The sequence below is a fragment of the Dendrobates tinctorius genome, unplaced genomic scaffold (genome assembly GCF_039654945.1).
Source record: "Dendrobates tinctorius isolate UK_male_01 unplaced genomic scaffold, ASM3965494v1 ptg000069l, whole genome shotgun sequence".
Classification (NCBI taxonomy): domain Eukaryota; kingdom Metazoa; phylum Chordata; class Amphibia; order Anura; family Dendrobatidae; genus Dendrobates; species Dendrobates tinctorius.
This window is the reverse complement of record NW_027361737.1, coordinates 26,667,559-26,692,635: the sequence shown is the minus strand read 5'-3', so window position 1 is coordinate 26,692,635 and position 25,077 is coordinate 26,667,559. Positions and strand designations below refer to the sequence as shown.

At 44.7% G+C, this 25,077-nt stretch overlaps 1 protein-coding gene across 1 annotated transcript in view; it reads right to left on the bottom strand.

The window, feature by feature from the left end:
- The window catches only part of SAG (S-antigen visual arrestin), an 85,854-nt gene that overhangs the window by 34,067 nt on the left and 26,710 nt on the right, over nucleotides 1-25,077 (bottom strand). The window contains exons 3-6 of the mRNA XM_073581255.1: nucleotides 19,212-19,256; nucleotides 15,534-15,727; nucleotides 15,329-15,388; nucleotides 9,285-9,352 (exon numbers count right to left, since the gene is read on the bottom strand). Of these exons, the coding sequence (XP_073437356.1) occupies nucleotides 9,285-9,352; nucleotides 15,329-15,388; nucleotides 15,534-15,727; nucleotides 19,212-19,256 (367 nt within the window). The remainder of the gene's footprint in view (nucleotides 1-9,284; nucleotides 9,353-15,328; nucleotides 15,389-15,533; nucleotides 15,728-19,211; nucleotides 19,257-25,077) is intronic.

Below are 25,077 nucleotides of genomic sequence, written 5' to 3'. Positions count from 1 at the left end.
GCTGCAGGTACCGGTTCGGGAGACGGAGTCAGGTCCTGTATAGGCTGATCTCCTGGTGGCGTTTTGCTCCTCGCTGCTGACGTGCTACGCCGCGTGGAGTGACTGCTGGAACGGCACTCTGTGTTTCATTCCTTTTGTCGGTGGTGGTGTTGGTGGTGCTGCTGCTGTTTCAGCTGCTGCCTCTGCTCCTGTTGCTGGTCGCTATCCTCCATTATTAGGATCGCTTCCAGCCAGGAGTTTCTGCACCTCACCTTTTTTAAACTTAGCGCCGCGTGACGTCACCGCTCCCCCTGCACGCGCTGGTCGGGAAGCACGCTCCTGCGCATGCGCCCGGTTCCGGGACCCGGAAGTCGCTGGTCTACTTCCGGGGCAGCGGCCATCTTGGTACTCTCCGTACCATGGCGCTGCCCACGCTCCACCGGGTCCCGCTGAGCCCCAATCTCCTTTCCGGAGCGGCGACTCCGGCGGCGTCTCTCCCCCCCGCTCACTCGGCAGCCCGCATCGGCCCCGGCGGTGGCGGCTTCGGGCACCGCACCTGCCGCGACAGGGGCCTCCCCGCTGCCGATAACCGGACAGACCGGCCCCGGACTCCTTGGATACGCAGGTACGCCGTACTGTGGGTCCCTCCGTCAGGGACAGGAACCCAACTGAAGGCGGAGGAGAGGTACCGCCCTTTTTCTGTAGGTTCCTGTCCCTGAAGGGCGGATCCCCTCTCTCCGTGGTGCTGTCATGGGTGAGAGAGAAGTATACAAAGTAATCAATAACACAAAACAAAAACGACCATAGGTAATTAACATTTTTGTTTCCTTGCCTTTTTTTTTTAAAAGGATGACACTAAGTCACCGAGATTAATTTGTTTAGCAACTTCAGATTCTATCGAAATTGTTGCCAACCCAACCAACCTTTCTTGTGTCATATTTGCCCTTAAATATGTACACTTTTCTTTCCATCCCTAAAATTTTTTGCCTTTTGAAAAGATTTTTTTTTTTTTTTGTAATTCTTTATTTTATTAATAAAGAGAGATTACAGCAATACAGAAGCAAGACATGTTCAAATTTTGAGGTACATTCGAAGACCTCCCTCGCTTCCATCCGATATAGCTAGAGACGTTATTGTTACGTTCTACCCAAACTGGATAAGGAATGTTCTCCTTGATATATCGAAGGATTCTAATTTCTGTGCCTCTCCATACAGTCATTTATTTTTTTTCAAAGATCTGTCTAAAGAAACTCTAAATAAAAGGAAAATTTTTCAACATATTACTCGTGAACTCCGACGCGCTGACATTCCTTACAATTGGTCTCAGTACTCCACTCTACAAGTAAAATTTGCAGCGAAAATAATCAACATATCCTCTCCGGAGGGAGGAATAGATTTTCTGAGATCTGCTGGACTTGGACTAGAACTTTCAACGGCTGCTCCCGGACTCTGGCCATCAAAATCAGACCTTCTCCCAAATTGACAGGCTTAAAACAGAGCAGTGAATTCTCTTATGGATTCTTCGCAATAGCAATATAATTGTTTCCTGGTGGATAAAGACATTCAGTCTCTTTCCTATTACTTAAGCTTAAAGGATATATGTTCCATTTGATTTGCATTTAAAGAAACCGGACATTCCCTCCACTCGGTCTTAGGGTCACATATAGTGCACCCGGACGGGATGGGCTCACATATAATAATAATAATACTAACTGTTTTTTTATTTTAAGGTGTGGAACCTTGACGTATTAGTTGATGCATACAAAATGTATAGATTTTATGTTATAAAGTTACTGAAATCTTGCTTTTCCTATTAAGCAACGTCTTACTTGATCCTGTAATAGGCTATATTTGCTTTATTTCAACAGTATTTGTATGTATATGTCTGCCTGTCTATTCCCTCACTTCGTGGGGGCATTCCCTGTCTTCACAGGGAATTTTCTTTCCTATCACTTTTCCCCTGTTTAATTTACCTTCCCTCCCAACAGTTTTTCTACCCTACCTGTTGTTCCTCACCCTTGATCTATAACCTTTAAAAAATGTTTAAAATACCAATAAAAATTACTGAAAAACAAATTTTGAGGTACAAGTCTGTATGTAGAATTACAGAGCATTAATTATACAGTTTTACTCTTTTCAAACAATATAACACTTAACGAGGTAAATAACCTAACTAAAACTAACTCATTACATAGGCAGGTATCCTTGATGCTCTAGGGCATACTTTACAAAGAAAAACAAGCTCTTGAGGTTCTCCGATAAAAACATTAGTGAAGAGGCCCGATGAACCGCCCTCACCAGAATGTCGCCTCAGCCGATACAACGCTCTCTCATGCACATCTGTTGTAATTATGACCTTAGATAGTTTGGAGAAATTGGCTCAGTGGCCCCCAGGGCTCAGTCCCTCCTCGTTACTTACTCGGCCGCCGTGGCACCCCCCAGCCTCCCTGCAGTGTCCTGGAAATGTATCCAAGGTGCCCAGGTTTTCTTAAATTTCTCATGAGATGACAAGTCATAGAATCATAGAATCATAGAATCGTAGAGTTGGAAGGGACCTCCTGGGCCATCTGGTCCAACCCCCTGCTCAAAGCAGGATTCGCTAAATCATCCCAGTCAGATGTCTGTCCAGCCTCTGTTTGAAGACTTCCATTGAAGGAGAACTCACCACTTCTCGTGACAGCCTGTTCCACTCATTGATCACTCTAACTGTCAAAAAGTTTTTTCTAATATCTAATCTGTGTCTCCTCCCATTCAGTTTCATCCCATTGCTTCTAGTCTTTCCTTGTGCAAATGAGAATAAAGTTGATCCTTCTACAATGTGACAGCCCTTGAGATATTGGTAGACAGCTATTAAGTCTCCTCTCAGTCTTCTCTTTTGCAAACTAAACATTCCCAAATCCTGCAACCTTTCCTCATAAGACAGGGTTTGCAGACCGGTCACCATTCTGGTCGCTCTTTTCTGAACTTGCTCCAGTTTGTTGATGTCTTTTTTAAAATGTGGTGCCCAAAACTGGACACAATATTCCTGATGAGGTCTGACCAAAGAGGAGTAGAGGGAAATAATGACTTCACGTGATCTAGACTGTATGCTTCTGTTAATACATCCTAGAATTGCATTTGCCTTTTTTGCTGCTGCATCACACTGTTGACTCATATTCAGTCTGTGATCTATTAGTATACCCAAGTCTTTTTCACATGTGCTGTCACTTAGCCCTATTCCTCCCATTCTATATATGCTTTTTTCATTTTTATTGCCCAGATGTAGTACTTTGCATTTCTCCCTGTTAAAAACCATTCTGTTAGTTGCTGCCCACTTCTCCAGTTTATTTAAATCTTTTTGAATCCTCTCTCTCTCTTCTCTAGTATTAGCTATCCCTCCTAGCTTTGTGTCATCAGCAAATTTAATCAGTTTACCCTCAATTCCTTCATCTAAATCGTTGATAAAGATGTTGAACAATACAGGGCCCAGGACAGAGCCCTGTGGTACCCCACTTGAGACATTCTTCCAACTGGATGTGCAGCCATTTACGACCACTCTTTGGGTCCGATCACTAAGCCAGTTATGAATCCACCTAACAGTTGCCTTGTCCATTCCATACTTAGTCATTTTTTCAATAAGGATTGTATGAGAGACTTTGTCAAATGCTTTGCTGAAGTCAAGATATACTATATCTACAGCATTTCCTTGATCCACCCAATCAGTGATTCCGTCATAGAAGGAAATTAAGTTAGTCTGACATGACTTATTAGTTACAAACCCATGCTGACTCTGTTTAATCACTTCATTCTTATCCAGGTATTGACATACATGTTGTTTAATAATTTGTTCAAAGATCTTTCCTGGTATAGAAGTCAGACTCACCGGCCTATAGTTGCCTGGGTCCACCTTCTTCCCCTTTTTGAAGATAGGAACAACATTTGCTCTTCTCCAGTCTTCTGGCACTTCTCCTGTTCTCCAAGAATTTTCAAAGATTAAGGAGAGGGGTTCAAAAATTTCTTCTGCTATCTCCTTCAGTACTCTGGGGTGTAATTCATCTGGACCTGGAGACTTGAATTCATTTAGGTTAGCTAAGTGTTTCCTCACTATCTTTCTGTTTATAGATATCCTGGATTCTTCTATTCCCTTAATAGGACAGTGAATAACAGTTGATGTTACATTTCCTTTCTGAGAGAAAACAGATGCAAAATAGGAATTTAAAAGTTCAGCCTTCTCAACATCCTGTCTTACCATTTCATCATTTTCATCCTGTAAAAACCCTATAGCATCTTTGACTTTTCTTTTACTTTTGACATATCCCCAAAATCCTTTATTATTGCTTTTGACATCTCTTGCAAGCCTCAATTCATTTTCAGCTTTAGCTAATCTGATTTGTGCCCTGCAGGTTCTGCAGACAGCATTATATTCTTCTTTAGATATGCCTCCCTCTTTCCATTTTATAAACATTTTTTTCTTCCTTTTTAGCATGTGCTTAAGTTCTGTGTTCATCCATCCTGGTTTCTTTAAATGCTTCCTATTCTTCCCTCTTTTCGGAATTGTTAACAACTGTGCTTTGAGAATTTCATTTTTCAAGATTTCCCATCCTTCCTGGACATTTTTGTCTTTAAGGATATCCAGCCATTGGATCCCTCCAGTTCTCTTTCTGAATCCCTTAAAATCTGCCTTTCTGAAATCTAACCTTGACGTCTGAGTCTTCACAGGTCTTCCGCCTCTAGTTATCCAAAATTCTAAAATAGCATGGTCGCTACCTCCTAGGGTCCCAGCCACTTTTACCTCCTCAACCATTTCCTCCCTGTTTATAAGGATTAGATCCAAGGTAGCAGTTCCCCTTGTTTTCTCCCTTACCTTTTGGAAGATAAAGTTGTCAGCAAGAGAGGATAAGAATTTCCTTGACCTGTTAATTTTGCCTGAGAGAGATTCCCAACAAATGTCTGGATAGTTGAAATTTCCAGTTCCTCGAGTCTAAACAAATCTCTTATTTTACGTTTCCACTCTGTCAGAGTCGGGGGGGGTTTGCTGTTTCCACCTAAGGGCGATCAATTGTTTTGCCGCTCCCAGCATCAATGGCGCTAGCTCATGCTTCTTAGGTTGGAAATTCTCTGAGGGTATGGATAAGAGTGCCTCCATCGCAGTCAGGTCTGCCTTAAGAATGCTAAGGTTCTTCATAAACCCCATGACATCTGACCAGAATTGGGCGAGAGTAGGACAGAACCAAAAAATGTGAGACAGGTTACCCCGCGACTCCCCACACCTCCAACACAGAGGGGAGCTAATCAGTCCCAAATGATGCAGTTTTTCTGGTGTGTAGTACCATCGCGATAGTAACTTATAAGCCGACTCTTGAAATAGAACACAACGGGAGAAGCCATGAGAAGCAGCACAGATCTTTTGTTTGTCCAGTGGGGATAAAGAAATATTTAGTTCCACTTCCCACGAATGTAGGAAAGGTGGCTGGGAGGAGTTTTCCTCATCTGAGATTGGAATAGAATTTTGATACCACTTTCGGGACATAATGGTTAACCTTCGTCAATATTTCCAACCAAAGCCATTTAGTGGGCAACTGAGGAAGTGTTTTGATTTGACTCATAAAGTAAGTTACGTGTGAGAGTTGTAAATGGTTTATGGGATGTCTCCCCGCAGTCACTGGCCAGCCATTTGCGCATAGAATTTTCCCCTGTAATAGGTGAGAAATAGGTTTGTTTGGTAATGAGGACCAGAGTCCATATGGGTCTGTGAAATCTGGTATAAATATGTAAGGTATGAGCCCAATTGGAATTTTATCTAGGAAGTTGCAGTGGGGTGCTCTTATCGGTATCAATGTGCGCCTGGAGCGTAGGATGGCTAGAAGGATATCTCCCAGACCAGTTTTAGGTAGTGGGCAATCTGTCCACAAGAATTTTAGCGCATTCCTACCCATGAGCTGTATCTCTATGTGTGCATCCTGTCCTTTTTCTGCCCATTTTATTAATTTCAACCAGTTTTCCAATAAGATAGCCTGATGATAAGCCGTGAAATTAGGTAGGCCAACTCCCCCTCTTCGCTTTGGGCACGATAGGAGTCGCAAGGGCAACCTGGCTCTTTTGTGTCTCCAAACAAATTTCGCCATCAGGCGATCTAAAGCGCGTAAGAATGACTCAGGGAGTTCGATTGGGATCATACTCATCACATAGAATATTTTAGGGAACACGTATGACTTCATCACATTTACCCTACCCAACCAGGACAAGAGAGGAACGTCGTATGTCTTTAAAAGAGTTTGAACGTGTTTTAACAGGGGGGGGGGGGGGAAGTTATACTGGAACAGCGTATAGGGGTCGTTCGAGATATATATCCCAAGGTACTTGAGTGTATTGCGTTACCATGTAAAAGGGGCCAGGCTTTTCAGAATCTGAACATCCCTCTCCGTTGCCGTGATATTCAAAGCCTCAGATTTATCTAAGTTTATTTTAAAATTTGAGAGTTCTCCGAATAGGGAGAAGAGTTCCAGGACCCTAGGAACTGCAGTTCTCGGATTAGATAAAAGTAATAAAAGGTCATCTGCGAAGGCAACCGCTTTCAATTCCAGCTGATTAATTTTAAACCCTTCAATCCCGGGTTCCTGCCTGATGGCTTGGATGAATGACTCCATCACTAAGACAAATAAAGTAGGGGAGAGAGGGCAACCCTGCCTAGTGCCATTATTGATGGCAAAAGGCGCCGACAATATCCCATTCACCCTGACCCTGGCTGTAGGGAAGGCATACAGTGACATGATTGCGTCTATGAAAGGATGAGGGAAGGCAAACCTCTGCAAAACACAAGCCATATATCTCCAGCCAATACGGTCAATAGCCTTTTCGGCATCTGTAGAGAGCAGGATAAGTGGTTGACGTGACTGCTTAGCGTAAGAGATGGCCTGTAGGACCTTCCTAGAGTTGTCCCTCCCCTCCCTTCCACGCACGAAACCAGCCTGGTCAGGGAGAACTAGATCAGCTAGAACTAGGTGTATCCTGTTAGCCAATATTTTGGCCCAAAGTTTGAGATCCGCGTTCAGTAGAGAAATCGGACGGTTATTACGGCACAGGGTCCCCTCCCTCCCCTCCTTAGGTAGCACCGTGATATGTGCCTCCAGGGCCTGCGGAGGAGGAGTTGAGCCCGAAAGGAACAGGTTGAACAGTTCAACCAAGTGCGGGACGAGAGTTTCTGCAAATGTCTTATAGTAAATGATGGGAAAGCCATCTGGGCCCAGTGTTTTTCCTCCCGGGGTCAAGGCAATTGCCTCCTCTACCTCCTGGGTGGAAATTGGTGCAAGTAAAGTCGAATACTCAGAGGTGGGGATTACAGGTAATGTGAGGGTGGAGAGGAAGTCTTGTATGCGTTGAGTCGCACTGGGGGGGTCTCTCATATCCACATGGGGATCTAAGTTGTATAGTGAGTAATAATATGAGCAAAATGCTTCAGCTATACCATCGGAGTCTGTCACAGTCTGTCCCCCCTCCGTATGTATTTGTCGGATGAAACATTTTTCCCTCTGTGCCTTTAACATTTTTGAGGTAAGCTTGCTTCCTCTATTCCCATGGATATATATTTTTTGCTTACAACGAGCATACATTTTGGCAGAACGCACGTTGAGTAAATCTTTAAGTTTTTCCCTTAATGACATCAGGTCTGCACGGACATTGTCTGACGTCCTCCGTTTGTGTAAGCGTTCCATGGTGGCAATTTGATGTAAGAGGGAGAGGATTTCCCTGTCTCTTCTCCTTTTAATGTGGGTCCCCAGGGAGATCAACTCCCCCCTCAAGACGGCTTTATGTGTTTCCCATATAATTGGGGTTAACCTCCCATCCACCATGTTCTCCCTGAAAAACCTCTTTAAAGAAAAATCAATCTGAGAAACATTATCCTTATTATCTAGAAGTGTTTCGTTCAGTCGCCATGTGAGAGGGGAGCGCGAGAGGGAGTCTAATTTTAATGCTAAGAAAACCGGGGCATGATCCGATAGCGTTATGGGGCCTATAGAGGTAGAAGTGACCGATTTGATGGATGAGGCTTGAACCAATATATAGTCGAGCCTATGATATGTGTCATGTGTGGGGGAATAAAATGTGTAGTCTTCGTCGGTGGGATGTACTAATCTCCAGGGGTCCACCAAGTGAAGGGACAAAAGTTTTTCCAAGAGCACCTTTCTCTCCTTTTTAGAGATTGACGATCTCCCCGAGGACGAGTCCACATTTGGCTGCATTGTCAGGTTAAAGTCACCCCCCCTTTTGAAAAGATTTTTTATAATTTTTTCTATTTTTTCTCTGGCGCCCCCTTTGGGTCGGCGCCCTAGGCGGCCGCCTAGTTCGCCTATACGTTCGGGCCGGCCCTGACCCAATACCATGTGCAAATATGCAAAAGTTCTATGTTGTTTATTGTGCAGTAAAAATCCCCGGCAACATGATTTTCCAGGTTAGTGTGAATATAGTGAAACCAAACATGTAAAGCTTCTTTTGATTTCAATTTATTTCTATGTCTCCATTTTTCGAGCAGCATTACATTTTCCCCATTGATGGGGCTTGTTTTTGGTGTGCTGAACTGAATTTTTTATCGATACCAACTTGTGACACAATGATGATGATGATTTCCCCGCTGATCAGAAGCGGTGTTTGCCACACTGTTATGCATACGACAACGTGTCAAACACTGTATTGTCGGACCCTCCCCATTCAAGTGAATGGGGTTCAGGTCCGCTCTGCTGGATGACAGGCTGTATGGAATCATCATTCAGCCTGCCATCTAGATGTAGCAGAGACGAGTGAGGTCACATCCGGCTGTTCTTGACTTGTAGCGTTTTTTCACCATCCATTCAAGTCAATGGATGAAAAACGCTGCAAAGCACAAAATCCTGATGACAAAAAAAACAACAAGTGTGTATGAGATTTCTGAAATCTCATAGGCTTTGCTGGTAGTGGAAAAAGCAGGTGAAAATTAGCATAAAAAACGCAGCAAAAACGCCCAGTGTGAACATACCCTTAATGGACTTTTAACTTGATTCAAAAAACTTACAGTTTGATCCAGTGCCGAAAATAACCCTCATTTTTTTTCTGGGTGCAAAAATGCTGCAGAAAATCTCCAACATTAAAACTCACCAAATAGATCCTCGAGGGAACGAAGCCTAAGAACTAACGGCCACTATCTTCCCCCACGCTCCTCTTGCAGTTCTCAATGTCACTTTTTTCAACAGCTTTTTAATACAGTGTTATATCTGGCTACAAAAGGTGCCCTGATACATTTCACAGGACACTTAGAAAAGCTGAACGGTTTATTGAAATATTTAACATCTTACTTTTTGTGAATCCTGTCTTCTAAATTGCTTGTAGAAAATCCTTTAATTTCAAAATCCACACCACAAGCCTTAAAAAAAGGTGAAAATAAAAAAAGAGGAAATGATTAGAAAATATAAATATTAAACAAAGCCTATTGTAATCGTAAATTATCAAATTTGTTTACTGATTTCAAATAATGCCGACTGGTAAAAAGGCAGTTTTCTAAAACTGTTGTTTGCCTAACAAACAGGCAATCCCTGCATGTGTTGCAGCTGTCTAACAGCCACGATACATGCAGTCGCGAGGACTCGAACATATTTTACGAGCACGCCGAAGGCACTAGGTTAGCACACGAGCATGCTTGGATAACACCTTATCAGAGCACGTTCGCTCATCACTATCAATTTCTTAACACAGGAAAGTGTACTTGGTATTGTAATTTTTATTGCTTATGTATAAAAACAGATGCCATACCAACAAAGAATTGTCTGTTTCGTGTCAGGTTGAACATCATACATTATTTTTATATGCTGTGATTTAAGGTTTTTCTACCCAAAATGCTATTGTGGCTTCTTTTTTTTAATACATCTACATTTTCCCAGTTAATATTTTATCCTACACAATTAAAGGCTAAGTTTTAACTACACTGCTCAAAAAAAATAAAGGGAACGCTTAAACAACTGAATATAACCCCAAGTAACTCAAACTTCTGTGAAATCAAACTGTTAACTTAGGAAGCGACACTGATTGACAATCAATTTCACATGCTGGTGTGCAAATGGAATAGACAGCAGATGGAAATTATTGTCATTGTAGATTGTTAGCTCTCACGAGCAGGGTCGTCTTATTTTGCTTTAATTATTGTATTGTTAATGTTGCTACTTATGACTTGTGGTTTGAAACTGTTAAACTGTAAAGCGCTGCGGAATATGTTGGTGCTATATAAATAAAGATTATTATTATAAGGCTATGTGCACACACTGCAGATTTATCTGCGGTTTTTTTCTGACCCAAAACCGCAGCTGTTGGCATAAACCGCAGGTCTCTCCCTTCTGCGGTTTTGCTGCGGTTTTGCTGCAGTTTTGCTGCGGTTTTTGCTGTGGTTTTTACCTGCAGTTTTGTCTGCGTTTTTTGAGGGAATGATACCCATAAAGTTTATACAAACAACACTGGAGAAAGAAAAAATGATGTCACTTCCTTGTCCAGCCCCTTGTCCATGTCCCCTTTCCCAGGCTACGAATATGAGCCCGCAGCTGTCTGCGTAGCCTCTCTGGCTCTAAAAAAAAGGGAGACCCCCAAAAAAATGACGTGGGGGTCCCCCATATTTTAGGGCCAGAAAGGCTATGCAAACAGCTGCGGGCTCATATTCATAGCCTAGCAAGGGGTCATGGACATTTTCCCCCCCTGGCTACAAATATGAGCCCGCAGCCGCCCCAGAAATGGCGCATCTATAAGATGCGCCAATTCCGGCTCTTAGCCCCTCTCTTCCCACTCCCGCTCCGCGGCGGTGGGATGTGGGGTAATAAAGGGGTTAATGCCACCTTTGATTGACAGGTGACATTAACTCCGGTTAATAATGGAGAGGTGTCAATAAGACGCCGATCCATTATTAAGCCCATAGAAACCATTTTTTTAAAAAAAAACACAGACACAAACAAAAACATTTTTATTGAAATAAAAAAACATTGTTTTTGACTAATTTTTTTATTGTACCCTCAATCCTATGCGACGCCCTCGATCACCTAAAAAAAACCAAAATAAAACAAACCAATTCTATACCTACCGTTCCATCACAGTCCATTCAACGAGTGTCCCACGACGATCTGACATGGAGAACAGTCACATCAGGTGATGTGACCATTCTCCATGCCTGCAGAAACACACTGACAGGAGCTCTGCTTCTGCAGTGTGTTACTGCGCATGTGCCAAGAGTTTACCTGAGTTCAGTGACTCAGGTAACCTCCTTTACGGCACTGCTGCGTGGGAAAGGTCAAACGCAGCAGAAGAGCCATAAAGCGAGGTCCCGGAGCGGCCGAACACCGGAAAACTCGGCGATACACTGCAGGAGCACCGCTCCTGCTAGTGTATCGCCCGAGGACTGCTGAGATCGCCGCGGGACACTCTATTTTTGGATTTCTGCGGACAGGGAGTATTTTGTGGTTTTTTATTTTATTTTTTTCCCTAGGTGATCAAGGGCTTCGGGGAACAAAATGTGCTGTATGTGGTGAGTATGTATTCTATGTTGTATGTTGTATGTCATGTCTGTCATGTATACATGTATTCTATGATGTATGTCATGTTTGTGTTTTTTGTTACATGTTTTAACACTTTGTGCTCGGTCGCCCCAGGGACTACTCTCCCATCCTATAGGCGGATGGGAGCAGCAGTCCCATGCGGCGATCGAGCACAATAGGGGGCCTACCGCCGCATGGACACTCTCCGGACACACACAGACTGACACACAGACAGACACACACACAAACATACAAACATACATACCAGATCTATCAGACGCCCCACATCAATGTCCATGTGACGGTAGGCCATGGCGATGTCTTCTTCCCTCCTCCCACACACTTCCTGACCGCCCCCTCACTTCCTTATCCTGCGGTTTTTACACCCCAAACCGCAGCAAAAACCGCAGATCTTTTTACATCTGCGGTTTTTGCTGCGGAATACAGTGACTCAATGCAAGTCTATGGGTGCAAAACCGCTGCAGAACCGCAGAAATAATTGACATGCTGCGGAAAAAAAAAAGGTGCTTTTCCGCACGTTTTTTTCCGCAGCGTGTGCACAGCGGCTTTGCAAACCCATAGAGTAACATGGCAATGTACACTGTCTGCGGAACTGCTGCGGTTCCGCAGGACTAATACCGCTGCGGAACCGCAGCAAAAACCACAGCGTGTGCACATACCCTTACAGTGGCATGCAAAAGTTTAGGCACCCCTGGTCAAAATTACTGTTATTGTGAACAGTTAAGCAACTTGAAGATAAAATGATCGCTAAAAGGCCTAAAGTTAAAGATGACACATTTGTTTTGTATTTTAGGCTAAAAAGTAATACACATTGTAATTTTTTCACATTTTAAATTTTTTTTTAAAAATTACAAAAAGAAAAATGGTCCGATGCTAAAGTTTGGGCACCTTTGGAGATTTGTGTGCTCAGATAACTTTGATCAAGGTTTCAGACCTTAATTAGCCTGTAAGGGATATGGCTTGTTCACCCTCAATGTTAGGAAAGGCCAGCTGTGCAGATTCCACAGGTTTAGAAACACATAGCCTCCTCTAACCTTGTGCAAAAAAACAGTCACCATGGGTTCTTTTAAGCAGCTGCCTAGCACTCTGAAAATGAAAATGGTGGAGGCCCACAAAGCAGGAGAAGGCTATAAGAAGATAGCAAAGTGTTTTCAAGTTGTCCTTTCCTCAGTTCAATATGTAATTCAGAAATAGCAGTTTACAGGAACAGTGGAGGTCAAGATAAGGTCTGGAAGGCCAAGCAAAATTTCAGAGAGAGCTGCTTGTAGGATTGCTAGAAAGGCATATCAGAACCCCCACTTGACTGCAAAAGACCTTCAGAAAGAGTTTGCAGATTCTGGAGTTGTGGTAATTGTTCTACTGTTCAGAGACACCTTATCAAATATGGCCTTCATGGAAGAGTCATCAGAAGAAAACCTCTCCTGCACCCTCACCATAAAATTTAGCATCTAAGGTATGCAAAAGAACATCTAAACAAGCCCAATGCATTTTAGAAACAAGTCCTGTGAATCGTTGAAGTTAAAATAAAACTCTTTGGTCGCAATGATCAAAGGTATGTGCAGAGAACAAATTGCATAGAATTTCAGGAAAAGAACATCTCTCCAACCATTAAGCATGGGGATGGATCAATCATGCTTTGGAGTTGTGTTGCAGACAATGGCACAGGGAACATTTCACAGGTAGAGGGAAGAATGGAGTCAATGAAATTTCAACAAATTCTTGATGCAAACATAACACCATGTGTAAAAAAGCTGAATTTGAAAACAGGATGGCTTCTACAAATGGATAATGATCACACACATCAAAATCCACAATAGACTACCTCAAAAGGCGATAGCTAGAGGTTTTTCAATGGCCCTCACAGTCCCCCGATTCGATCATCATTGAAAATCTGTGGCTAGTCCTCAAAATAGCAGTGCATGCAAGACGACCTAGGAATCTCACAGAAATGGAAGAATTTTCCAAGGAAGAATGGATGAAAATCCATCAAACAAGAATTGAAAGACTCTTGGCTGGCTACTAAAAGCGTTTACAAGCTGTGATATTTTAAAAGGGAGTGCTAATAGGTACTAACTATGCAGGGTGCCCAAACTTTTGCATTGGCCTATTTTCCTTATTGTAATTTTTAAAATGTAAAAAATGACAATATATAATTTTTTTGGCCTAAAATACAGAGAAAATGTGTCATCTTTAACTTTAGCCCTTTTAGAGATCATTCCATCTTCAACTTTCTTAACTGGTCACAATAACAGTAATTTTAACCAGGGGTGCCCAAACTTTTAAATGCCACTGTATTATTGGCAATTATCCAGGATGGCACATCAATGCGAGCTGTGGCAAGAAGGTTTTCTGTGTCTGTCAGCATAGTGTCCAGAGGCTGAAGGCGCTACCAGGAGACAGGCCAGTACACCAGGAGACATGGAGGGGGCCGAAGGAGGGCAACAACCCAGCAGCAGGACCGCTACCTCAGCCTTTGTGCAAGGAGGAACAGGAGGAGCACTGCCAGACCCCTGCAAAATGACCTCCAGCAGGCCACAAATGTGCATATGTCTGCACAAACGGTTAGAAACCGACTCCATGAGGATGGTCTGAGTGCCCGACGTCCACAGATGGGGGTTGTGCTCACAGCCCAACACTGTGCAGGATGCTTGGCATTTGCCACAGAACACCAAGATTGGCAAATTCGCCATTGGCGCCCTGTGCTCTTCACAGGTGAAAGCAGGTTCAGACCTGAGCTCATGTGACAGACGTGACAGAGTCTGGAGACGCCGAGGAGAGCGATCTGCTGCCTGCAACATCCTTCAGCATGACCGGTTTGGCAGTGGGTCAGTAATGGTGTGGGGTGGCATTTCTTTGGAGGGCCGCACAGCCCTCCATGTGCTCGCCAGAGGTAGCCTGACTGCCATTAAGTACCGAGATGAGATCCTCAGACCCCTTGTGAGACCATATGCTGGTGCGGTTGGCCCTGGGTTCCTCCTAATGCAGGACAATGCCAGACCTCATGTGGCTGGAATGTGTCAGCAGTTCCTGCAAGATTAAGGCATTAAAGCTATGGACTGGCTTTAGTGCAGGTCTGGGAGGAGATCTCTCATGACAACATCTGCTGACTCGTCAGGAGCATGCCCAGGTGTCGTAGGAAGGTCAAACAGGCACGTGGAGGCCACATACACTACTGAGCATCATTTCCTTGTCTTGAGGCATTTTCACTGAAGTTGGATCAGCCTGTAATTTTATTTTCCACTTTGATTTTGAGTATCCTTCCAAATCCAGACCGCCATGGGATATTAATTTTGATTTACATTGATCATTTTTATGTTTTTTTGTTCTCAACGCATGCCACTACAGTATGTAATGAATAAAGATTTGCAGCTGCGATATTTCATTCAGTGATATCTACGATGTGTTATCTTAATGTTCCCTTTATTTTTTTGAGCAGTGTACTTTCTTTTGGTTCAGGAGAACATCCCCTTTTGGGCCATCAAGACCTATTTTACCTGGAAGCCCGACCAGTGCATACTCCGTGCACCACCCCCAGACCACACACTGTCTACCCTCCATATCTCCTGGGATACTTATCTCTAACACATAAGTGGTCAGCTGAATTGACACTTTTTTTTATTTTTTGGTTATTTTTATACACTCGTGTGAATTTGGCCTTCTATGTAGATCTCTAGCAGGTTCTTAGAATATTTTCTGTACTCTACAGATCACACGATCCTCTTTTCTGATTACCATATATTATTTCTTGTCTGTACAAAAATTCTCATTATGTTAAGATAAATTGCTGAAAGCATGAAAAATCTACTCACTTTCCCCACATCCGATGGAGGTGGCTGAAGACACACTGAGCACGGCAAGTAGTCAGGAAACTGTCAGTGAGAAAATAAGGAATTAGAAAAAATCATAATCACCGGCATTACTGTGACACACTCCACATGGGTAAAGACAATGTATTTCTAGTGGGTAGATACTCAAGCCACAGGACACCATTGAGCAGGACAAATAAGTGATTACCGCCATCAGGAAGGGATAGGCGTTGTTCCCCAATTTTTTCATTAGCCTTTCTTGGACTTTGGTAAGACATTTCACATCTTCCACAGGAGGATAAACCTGGGTCCGTGCAAAGTATAAATCTTTCCGAAAGGTAAGGCCGATCACATCAATATCTTCTTGACCATAGCGGAATGCACAAGTCAGAGTGACATACACTGTGAAAAAGATAATCAAAAGTGTACAGCACATGGGTGAGAGAGCAACCAATACTATACCATCTGTGCCAGTTTCTGCTTTGCCTGCTAGGTGGCGCCGGGCCTTTGATGCGGGTGATGCTTGACAGCGTCAGTACTATTTTATTCCTGAGACTTATGGCTCTGCTAGTTCAGAAGCTATAAGGTTAATCCTGTTTGGGTTTCTTCCTGTTGTCAGCAGGTGTGAGGCTGTTCACTATCTAGGTACTGTCACACTTAAGGTACTGTCACACTTAGCGATGTACCAGCGATCCCAACCAGCGATATGACGCGGTCAGGATCGCTGGTACATCGCTAAGTGGTCGCTAGTGAGCTGCCACACAGGAAGATCTCACCAGCGACATAGCAGGGGTCGGGGGTCGCTACTTACCTGTCAGACAAGGCGATCCAGACGTCCTCCCGCCCGCGTCCACGCGTCGCTCGTCTCCACAGCAGGAAGACCAGCAGGAAGCTGACGACGAGAAACAGTCCAGGACGTTCTCGCGCGATCAGCGATAACCAGCGGGGGAGAGGTCGGAGGTAAGTATCAGACATAGCGATATCGCTAGCGATATTGCTATAACGTCACAAAAACCAGTGACGTTATAGCGATATTGCTAGCGATATCGCTTAGGCTAGTTTCACACTAGCGTTTATTCGACGCAGCGCACAGCGCCGCTAAGCCCCGCCCCCTGCCGGCTCCCTGCCCGCCCCATCCGGTCATCGCCGCCTACTATCGCACATTGATGCTTGCGATCTGCGCACCCTATCTTTAGCATAGGGTGCGCAGATCGTGCGCTGGCCGTGCACTAGTAGGATTTTGGCGTGCGCTGCGCACTTTTGAAGGTGCGCAGTGCGCGCCGAAATGCAAGATGCTGCGTTCGGCGCGCACGGGTGCACCTTCAAAAGTGCGCAGCGCACGCCAAAATCCTACTAGCGCACGGCCAGCGCACGATCTGCGCACCCTATGCTAAAGATAGGGTGCGCAGATCACAAGCGTCCATGTGCGATAGTAGGCAGTGATGACCGGATGAGGCGGGCAGGGAGCCGGCAGGGGGCGGGGCTTAGCGGCGCCGTGCGCTGCGTCGAATAAACGCTAGTGTGAAACTAGCCTAAGTGTGACATGCCCTTAAATCCCTGAGAGCCAGCTCCCACTGCCAGTCAATGTTTGTCCTTCCTGGCTTTATCTGTGTATCGTCCTGATTTATTCTGTTCCCTGACCTCAGCTAGTTTATTGTTGGTTCTCCTGCTTGATGATTTTGTACCTCCTGGATTTCACACAGCTACCTGACTATCCTTCTTGCCAGCTTGCTCCACCGAACAGCAGCTGACTTTGTCCCTAGCCCAGGGATTCCTGTTTAAGTCCATATTCCTATAGAGGGTGTAAGGTGGCAGCTGGACAGATCGTGGACGGGAGGTATGTGTCACCGAGGTGCTAAGCCTCAGTAATGTAGGACCTGGAGAAGCAGGCTCCAGCACACATAGTGCTGAGAGGTGTTTTAATGGGCCCGGATTAGGTGTCCAGGTTTTACAAGCAGCTGAAAGTTGGGTGGGATCAGCTGCTCACTGACCTCCAGTCCAGGTCTCGAAATGTCTGATTTAAGGCAGCTGATGCTGTCTCACTTGGTCTGTCTGTGTGCAGGGGAGGAGGCCTTGCATGTGCTGCTCAGACCCTGCAGGAGTCAGAGTAAAGGACTGACATTTCAGTGGGTGATCCCATGCCTTATGTAGACAGGTTATTATTTATCTTTGTTCTGTAATGCCTTTTTATACCTGGAAGAAGCTATTTTGTTAAACCACACCGTTTATGATCTTTTAATAAACCGCCTATTTGTTTTGAATTGACAAACTGAATCCTGTGTGTGAACCAGCGTCTACCACTGAGCTGATCTCTCACAATGGGTTAAAGGGTGAAGGCCAGGGCAACCCCTGGGGTCTGGGAAATGAAGTAGCTTGCGCCAAGCCTGTTCATGTTAGCCATTTTGAAACTGGCCACGTACAGTGCCTGCGTGACACGTACTTAGTAAAGACTGTCAAAACGTCAGAATAATATCCCAGCAGAGATGCAATCAGAAGGTACCATGGGTCTTGCTAAATAGCGACTGCCTCCCAGTGGCCGAAATAAACTTGCAGCAGGCCCTGTATTCAATGTGAAGTCCCAATGGGCCCTATTTTGAGGTGTGTCACATGTGGCAGCATCATTGCAGACCTGAGCAGGCACTGGGTGGAGGAATAGCAGAGAAGCAGGAGAACTGCAAGTGTATCGCCCGCCACACTGCACTTCTAACTCGTTAGCATACAACTTCAACCATAGATTTCAATGGACATTTTAATGAATAGATCTTAGAGCACTTTCATGCAATTCATGCACACACATATCCCAAAAGCCAGGAAATTGCATCACCTTTCAGCAGGAGGTTTGTCCCAAATATTGATGAACTGTAGAAAAAGACATGGACAGCACATCCAAAAATCATATGTTTGATCTAATTCTGCTAGGCAAAAATTGAATGGAGAGCAAAAATAGGCAGGACCCCACTTGCAGTTTCCTGATAATTAATTGAGAGGTTCGCAATGACGTAGCAACAATGGTTCCATTTATTTTTACTTTCAGATCACAGGTGAATTTCATGGCTCCTTTTACTTGGTGTTGGTGCTGTGTGGCGGCCATTGTTGTTGTGGTTTTGTGCTTGTGGAGTGGGGTGGCCTGGAGTCATGGGGACTCAGTCTTGCAGCATGGGTGCTGTGAGGCACCAGGCCATCCGCCCTGCTTGGGCACTCGCTGTGGCGGTGGTTAGCACATGGCGCTGCTTCTTTAAGGCCATGAAAAGTTAGAGACCCACTGAGAGGTTCGCCGTGACGTGGCAGTGGGCTTCATACTGTTTGATCAGAATGTTAAACTAAGACCCTCATGTTCAGTGTTATAAATTTTTGCGTAGCGGCATTAGATCAACGTATGATCTTTGGATGTCTCAGCTCATCATAAATCGGTCAGTGTCATAAGTGCTAAACAGTCGGAGCTCCTGCCTCACTAACATGCTTTATGATAAGCTCTGGGTACTGGAGACGTTGCAGAAACACTCGCTCATGTAATAAAATAGACAGGGAAATGTTTTACCTCACAGAAAGAGTCAGCGTTGATCCTCTGCTGTAATGTCTGTATACTTTTTTTCTCCCCACCAACCCAGGAGCTGTGGTATGATAAGACCATGTTCCTGTACGGTCAGACACGACCATTGCAGTACACAGCAGGGCACATTTATAAGATTCTCAGCACAGGAACATTTTTTTTTCACACATCCAGTTGTGGAACTTATTACTATTCCAAGATGTATTGATTAAAATGTTGTGGGACCAGTTAAAGCTAAAAGTATAACAAGTCAGGCCATCTTTATAACTATGGTCACCATATTGAGCCATGATGTCGCCATATAAAAGCAGTATTTCAAACTTCCACATTACTTACCTTTCTTCCCTTTCAAGAGGTCAGGATCAACTAAGACTACTCCATCTAAGATTAAAAAAAGGAAATCACTCACATTAGTAAAGATGTAGCACAACCATTAATCTAGCTGTTGAGTAGCTGTTTCTTTTTTTTCATACGCAAATGTGGCGCCCCCAGGAGTATGGCCGCCACAATGGCATTGCCTTCCTCCAGGGAGGGTGATGTCATGCTTGGAAGCAAGGAAGGGTCTCTCTAACAGTTAACCATGTCATGCAACACAGTTCCCACTCCAGGCCAGCAGAGGGAGCTCTGAACCAGGATTGGGGAGGAGCGCGCTCTGAGGGCCAGGAAGGGAAATAGTCAGTTAGTGTGAGGAGGGCAACGTGTTATGAGTTCATTTTCCCCTTCACCATTGAGGTCTGATGAACTCCCTCTTCTGGTGAAGAAAGGTAGTGAGGCTGATTACCAAGCACCTGAGCTGGGAGAGGATGACTGGGCGACGGGGATCTCTGACTGGATATAAGGCAGCCGACACCCTTCCTCCTCACTGGTGATTTCTCTGTGGAATTCTAGGAGACCAGTCTGATTCCTGCTCCTCAAAAGCTAAGTTTTCTGCTTTGCCTTTTTGCATTTGTGTTTTGGTTTTAGTTTGCCTTGCTTTTCTGGATTCTGCCATTCCCTGCTGGGGTGAGCTGAATTCCTTTTTTGTCGGTTGCTCTGTCTTCAGAAAATACCTGAGTACTGACATAGTCTTTTTGAAGCCTAGCGTCTTCAGGGCCTTTTTCCCTGTCAGTCTGTTGGCTCTTATTTTCATAGGGTTTTTCGCGGATTGCAGACAGCAGCTTTCCTATCCTGTCCTATCTAGTTAGCTTGGGCCCCATCATTTGCTCAGTCTATCTTTCTATCTGTGTTAGTGTTTTCTCTTCTTGCTTCACCGTCATTATATGTTGGGGCCTGCCTATTGCTTTGGGGTCTGCTCTGGGGCAGTTTAGATTTCCCTGTCTTTAGGCTAGGCAGTTCTCCGGCTGTGATCGAGGGGTCTAGGGCATCCTAGGAACCCCCCACGGCTACTGCTAGTTGTTGTTGATAGGTTCAGGGGTCTGCAATTCGATAGCTGCCAACTTCTCTGGTTTTCTGGACTTAGCTAGCATTTCTGTTTTTGCCTCCTACGGTGACTCATTCATAACAGAATCATCAGCCATACCGCAGATCCTAGGGTACTCAATAGCAGGAAAGAATTAAAAAAAAAAAAAAAGTGTGTATATTTTTTCCTCTATATCTCTGAGGCCGTAGGGGGAATTTTTTTCTCTCTCAATGGAGATAAAGCAATTGTCTGATGGTGTGGAGCAGCTGGCTGCGGAAGTGCAGGGAATTTCCACCTACCTTGCTCATTCACATGCTGCTGAACCAAAGATCCTTACTTTACTCCTGATGTGTTTTTTGGGGATCGGTCTAAATTTTTGAATTTCAAAAATAATTGTAAATTATTTTTTGCCTTGAGGCCTAACTCGTCAGGGAGCTCCGCGCAGCAGGTTAAAATTGTCATCTCTTTGCTGCGTGGCGATCCCCAGGATTGGGCGTTTTCTTTCAAACCTGATGATCCTAGTCTGACTAATGTGAACGCATTTTTTCAAGCCTTGGGGTTGTTGTATGACGAACCTAATGCTATTGATCAGGCTGAAAAGACCCTGTTGGCATTGAGCCAGGGTCGAGATTCTGCAGAATTGTACTGTCAAAAATTCCGAAAGTGGGCGGTCCTTACTGCCTGGAATGATAATACCTTGGCAGCTCTCTTTCAGAAGGGTTTGTCAGAAGCCGTAAAAGATACTATGGTGGGATTTCCTGTTCCCTCTGGTCTGGACGATTCTATGTCATTAGCCATTCAGGTTGATCGGCGTTTACGTGAACGCAGGACTGCACGAGAGGTGTTGCCACCTGTTGAACAAGTGTTTGAACCTATGCAATGTGATAGAGTTTTGTCCAGGGAGCATCGTCAGGAGGTCAGAAAACGTAATAAGCTGTGTTTTTTTTGTGGAGATGCCTCGCATATTATTTCTGTCTGTCCTAAACGAGAGAAACGTTTTGCACACACGTTTTCTGTGGGTGGTGTTCAACCTAAGTTTCTTCTGGCAATTACTCTGATCTGCTCCCTGTCCACATTTTCCGCCAAGGCTTTTGTGGATTCGGGAGCAGCCCTGTACCTAATGGACTTGGATTTTGCTAAACGTTGTGGATTTCCTATGACACCTCTGCGGACGCCTATCCCTTTGAGGGGGATTGATGCTACTCCTTTGGCAAAAAATAAACCTCAGTTTTGAACCCAGGTGGTAATGCGGTGTTGCATAATTTGCATGATACCATTGTTCTGGGGTTTCCCTGGTTGCAAATTCATAATCCAGTTTTGGACTGGAAATCTGTGTCTGTGGTGAGTTGGGGTTGTCGGTGAGCCCTTAGTGAGGCTCCGTTTTTTTCCACCTCTCCTCAGTCGCTTGATGTTCCTGACTATTTGGCGGACTTTTATGATGTATTTAGTGAGAATGAGTCTGCGTCTTTGCCTCCTCATAGGAGTTATGACTGTGCAATTGAACTGAGCCCGGGGTGTAAATTTCCCAAGGGTCGGCTCTTCAATTTATCTGTACCAGAGCACGAGGCTATGCGATCTTATATTAAGGAGGCATTGGAGAAGGGTCATATTAGGCCATCCTCTTCACCATTAGGTGCTGGGTTTTTTTTCGTGGCCAAAAAGGATGGTTCATTAAGGCCTTGTATTGATTATCGTGCCCTCAACAAAATTACTATTAAATATCAGTATCCGTTACCCCTGATTTCGGATCTATTCTCCAGAGTTAAAGGTGCTTGCTGGTTTACCAAGCTTGACCTCAGGGGGGCGTATAATCTTATCCGCATTAAGCATGGGGATGAATGGAAGACGGCGTTTAATACTCCAGAGGGACATTTTGAGTACTTGGTGATGCCTTTTGGGCTCACTAATGCCCCTTCTGTCTTCCAGTGCTTCATGAACGACATTTTCCGAGACTTTGTGGATAAATTTTTGATTATCTATCTGGATGATATTTTGATCTTCTCCAAGGATTGGGATTCTCATGTGGAACATGTTCGGACGGTGTTCCGGATCTTGAGGGAGAATTCCCTGTATGTCAAAGGATCGAAATGCCTTTTGGGGTACAGAGGATTTCATTTTTGGGATTTATTTTGTCTCCGTCAACTATTGAAATGGATCCGGCCAAGGTACAGGCCATTTATGATTGGGTTCAGCCCACTTCTTTGAAGGCCCTTCTGAAGTTTTTGGGTTTTGCTAATTTTTATCGGAAATTTATAGCAAAATTTTCTAGTATTGCCAAGCCATTGACTGATCTGAGTAAGAAGGGTGCTGATGTGTTGAATTGGTCTCCGGAGGCCGTTTCTTCCTTTCAGGAGCTGAAGTGAAGATTCACTTCTGCCCCGGTTTTGCGGCAACCTGATGTCGCACTCCCGTTCCAGGTAGAGGTGGACGCTTCTGAGATTGGTGCAGGAGCTGTTTTGTCCCAAAAGGATCCTGTAACATCTAAAATGAATCCCTGTGCTTTCTTTTCCCGAAAGTTTTCCCCATCTGAACGTAACTATGATGTGGGGAATCGGGAACTGTTGGCCATAAAATGGGCATTTGAGGAGTGGAGACATTGGTTGGAGGGAGCTAAACATCAAGTCGTGGTCATCACTGACCACAAGAATTTGATTTACCTGGAGTCGGCCAAACGCTTGAACCCTAGAAAGGCTAGATGGGCCTTGTTTTTTACACGTTTTGATTTTGTGGTCTCTTTTCTTCCTGGCACTAAGAATGTCAAGGCTGACGCTCTTTCTAGGAGCTTCTTTGCTGATTCTCCTGTGGTGACCAAGCCTGCTACCATCTTAGGCGAAGGGGTAGTTCTTTCTGCCATCTCGCCCGATTTGAGACGTGCTCTGGAAGAGTTCCAGGAGGACAAACCTGAGCGTTGTCCCAGTGGAAAGTTGTATGTTCCTGACCAGTGGAAGAAGAGAGTGATGTCTGAAGTTCATTGCTCTGCATTGGCTGGTCATCCAGGTATTTTTGGTACTAGAGATCTTGTGAGTCTGTCTTTTTGGTGGCCCGCCTTGTCTCGTGATGTCAGGAATTTTGTGCAGTCCTGTGGGACTTGCTCCCGGTCTAAACCTTGTTCTCGCTCTAGTGGCTTGTTGATGCCTTTGCCGGTCCCCAGGAGGCCATGGACCCATATTTCAATGGATTTCATCTCTGATATGCCTGTCTCTCAGAGAATGACTGTTATTTGGGTGATTTGTGATAGGTTCTCTAAGATGGTTCATCTTGTACCACTCCCTAAGTTGCCATCTTCCTCTGAGTTGGTGCCCCTGTTTTTGCAACAGGTGGTTCGCTTGCACGGGATTCCTGAGAACATTGTATCTGACAGAGGAGTTCAGTTTGTGTCTAGATTTTGGAGGACGTTCTGTTCCAAGCTGGGAATTCAGTTGTCCTTCTCCTCTGCGTTTCACCCTCAGACCAATGGGCAGACGGAGAGAACAAACCAGACCTTGGAGTTGTATTTGAGATGTTTTATTTCCGCTGATCAGGATGATTGGGTTTAATTTTTGCCCTTGGCCGAATTTGCTTTAAATAATAGAGCTAGTTCTGCCACTTTGATGTCACCTTTTTTTTGTAACTTTGGGTTTCATCCTCGATTTTCTTCAGGGCAGGTGGAGCCTTCTGCCTGCCCAGGTGTTGACACTGTGGTGGAGAGAATGCACCAGATCTGGGACCAAGTGGTGGATAAGTTATCTCTCTCCCAGGAAAAGGCCCAGCGGTTTTCCACCCGACATAGGACCGTTGGTCCCCAGTTTAAGGTGGGTGATATGGTTTGGTTATCATCAAAAAATATCGCTCTGAAGGTAGCTTCTCCTAAGTTTAAGCCTAGATTTATTGGGCCTTACAAGATTTTGGAGATCATTAATCCGGTCTCTTTTCGGTTGGCTCTTCCTGTCACATTTAAAATCCATAATGTGTTTCATAAGTCCTTGTTGTTCCTGGGGTGGCACCTCCGGACCCTGTATTGGTTGAAGGTAACATGGAATATGAGGTAGAGAAGATACTGGATTCCCATCTGGCTAGACGGAGACTCCAGTGTTTGGTTAAGTGGAAGGGTTATGGTCAGGAAGATAATTCCTGGGTCTCTGCCTCTGATATTCATGCCAAAAGATTGGTGCGTGCCTTCCATCGGGCTCACCCTGATCGCCCTGGTGGCGTGGATGAGGGTTCGGTGACCCCTCCTCAAGGGGGAGGTACTGTTATGAGTTCATTTTCCCCTTCACCATTGAGGTCTGATGAACTCCCTCTTCTGGTGAAGGAAGGTAGTGAGGCTGATTACCAAGCACCTGAGCTGAGAGAGGATGACTGGGCGACGGGGATCTCTGACTGGATATAAGGCAGATGACGCCCTTCCTCCTCGCTGGTGATTTCTCTGTGGAATTCTAGGAGACCAGTCTGATTCCTGCTCCTCAAAAGCTAAGTTTTCTGCTTTGCCTTTTTGCATTTGTGTTTTGGTTTTAGTTTGCCTTGCTTTTCTGGATTCTGCCATTCCCTGCTGGGGTGAGCTGAATTCCTTTTATGTCGGTTGCTCTGTCTTCAGAAAATGCCTGAGTACTGACATAGCCTTTTTGAAGCCTAGCGTCTTCAGGGCCTTTTTCCCTGTCAGTCTGTTGGCTCTTATTTTCATAGGGTTTTTCACGGATTGCAGACAGCAGCTTTCCTATCCTGTCCTACCTAGTTAGCTTGGGCCCCATCATTTGCTCAGTCTATCTTTCTATCTGTGTTAGTGTTTTTTCTTCTTGCTTCACCGTTATTATATGTTGGGGGCTG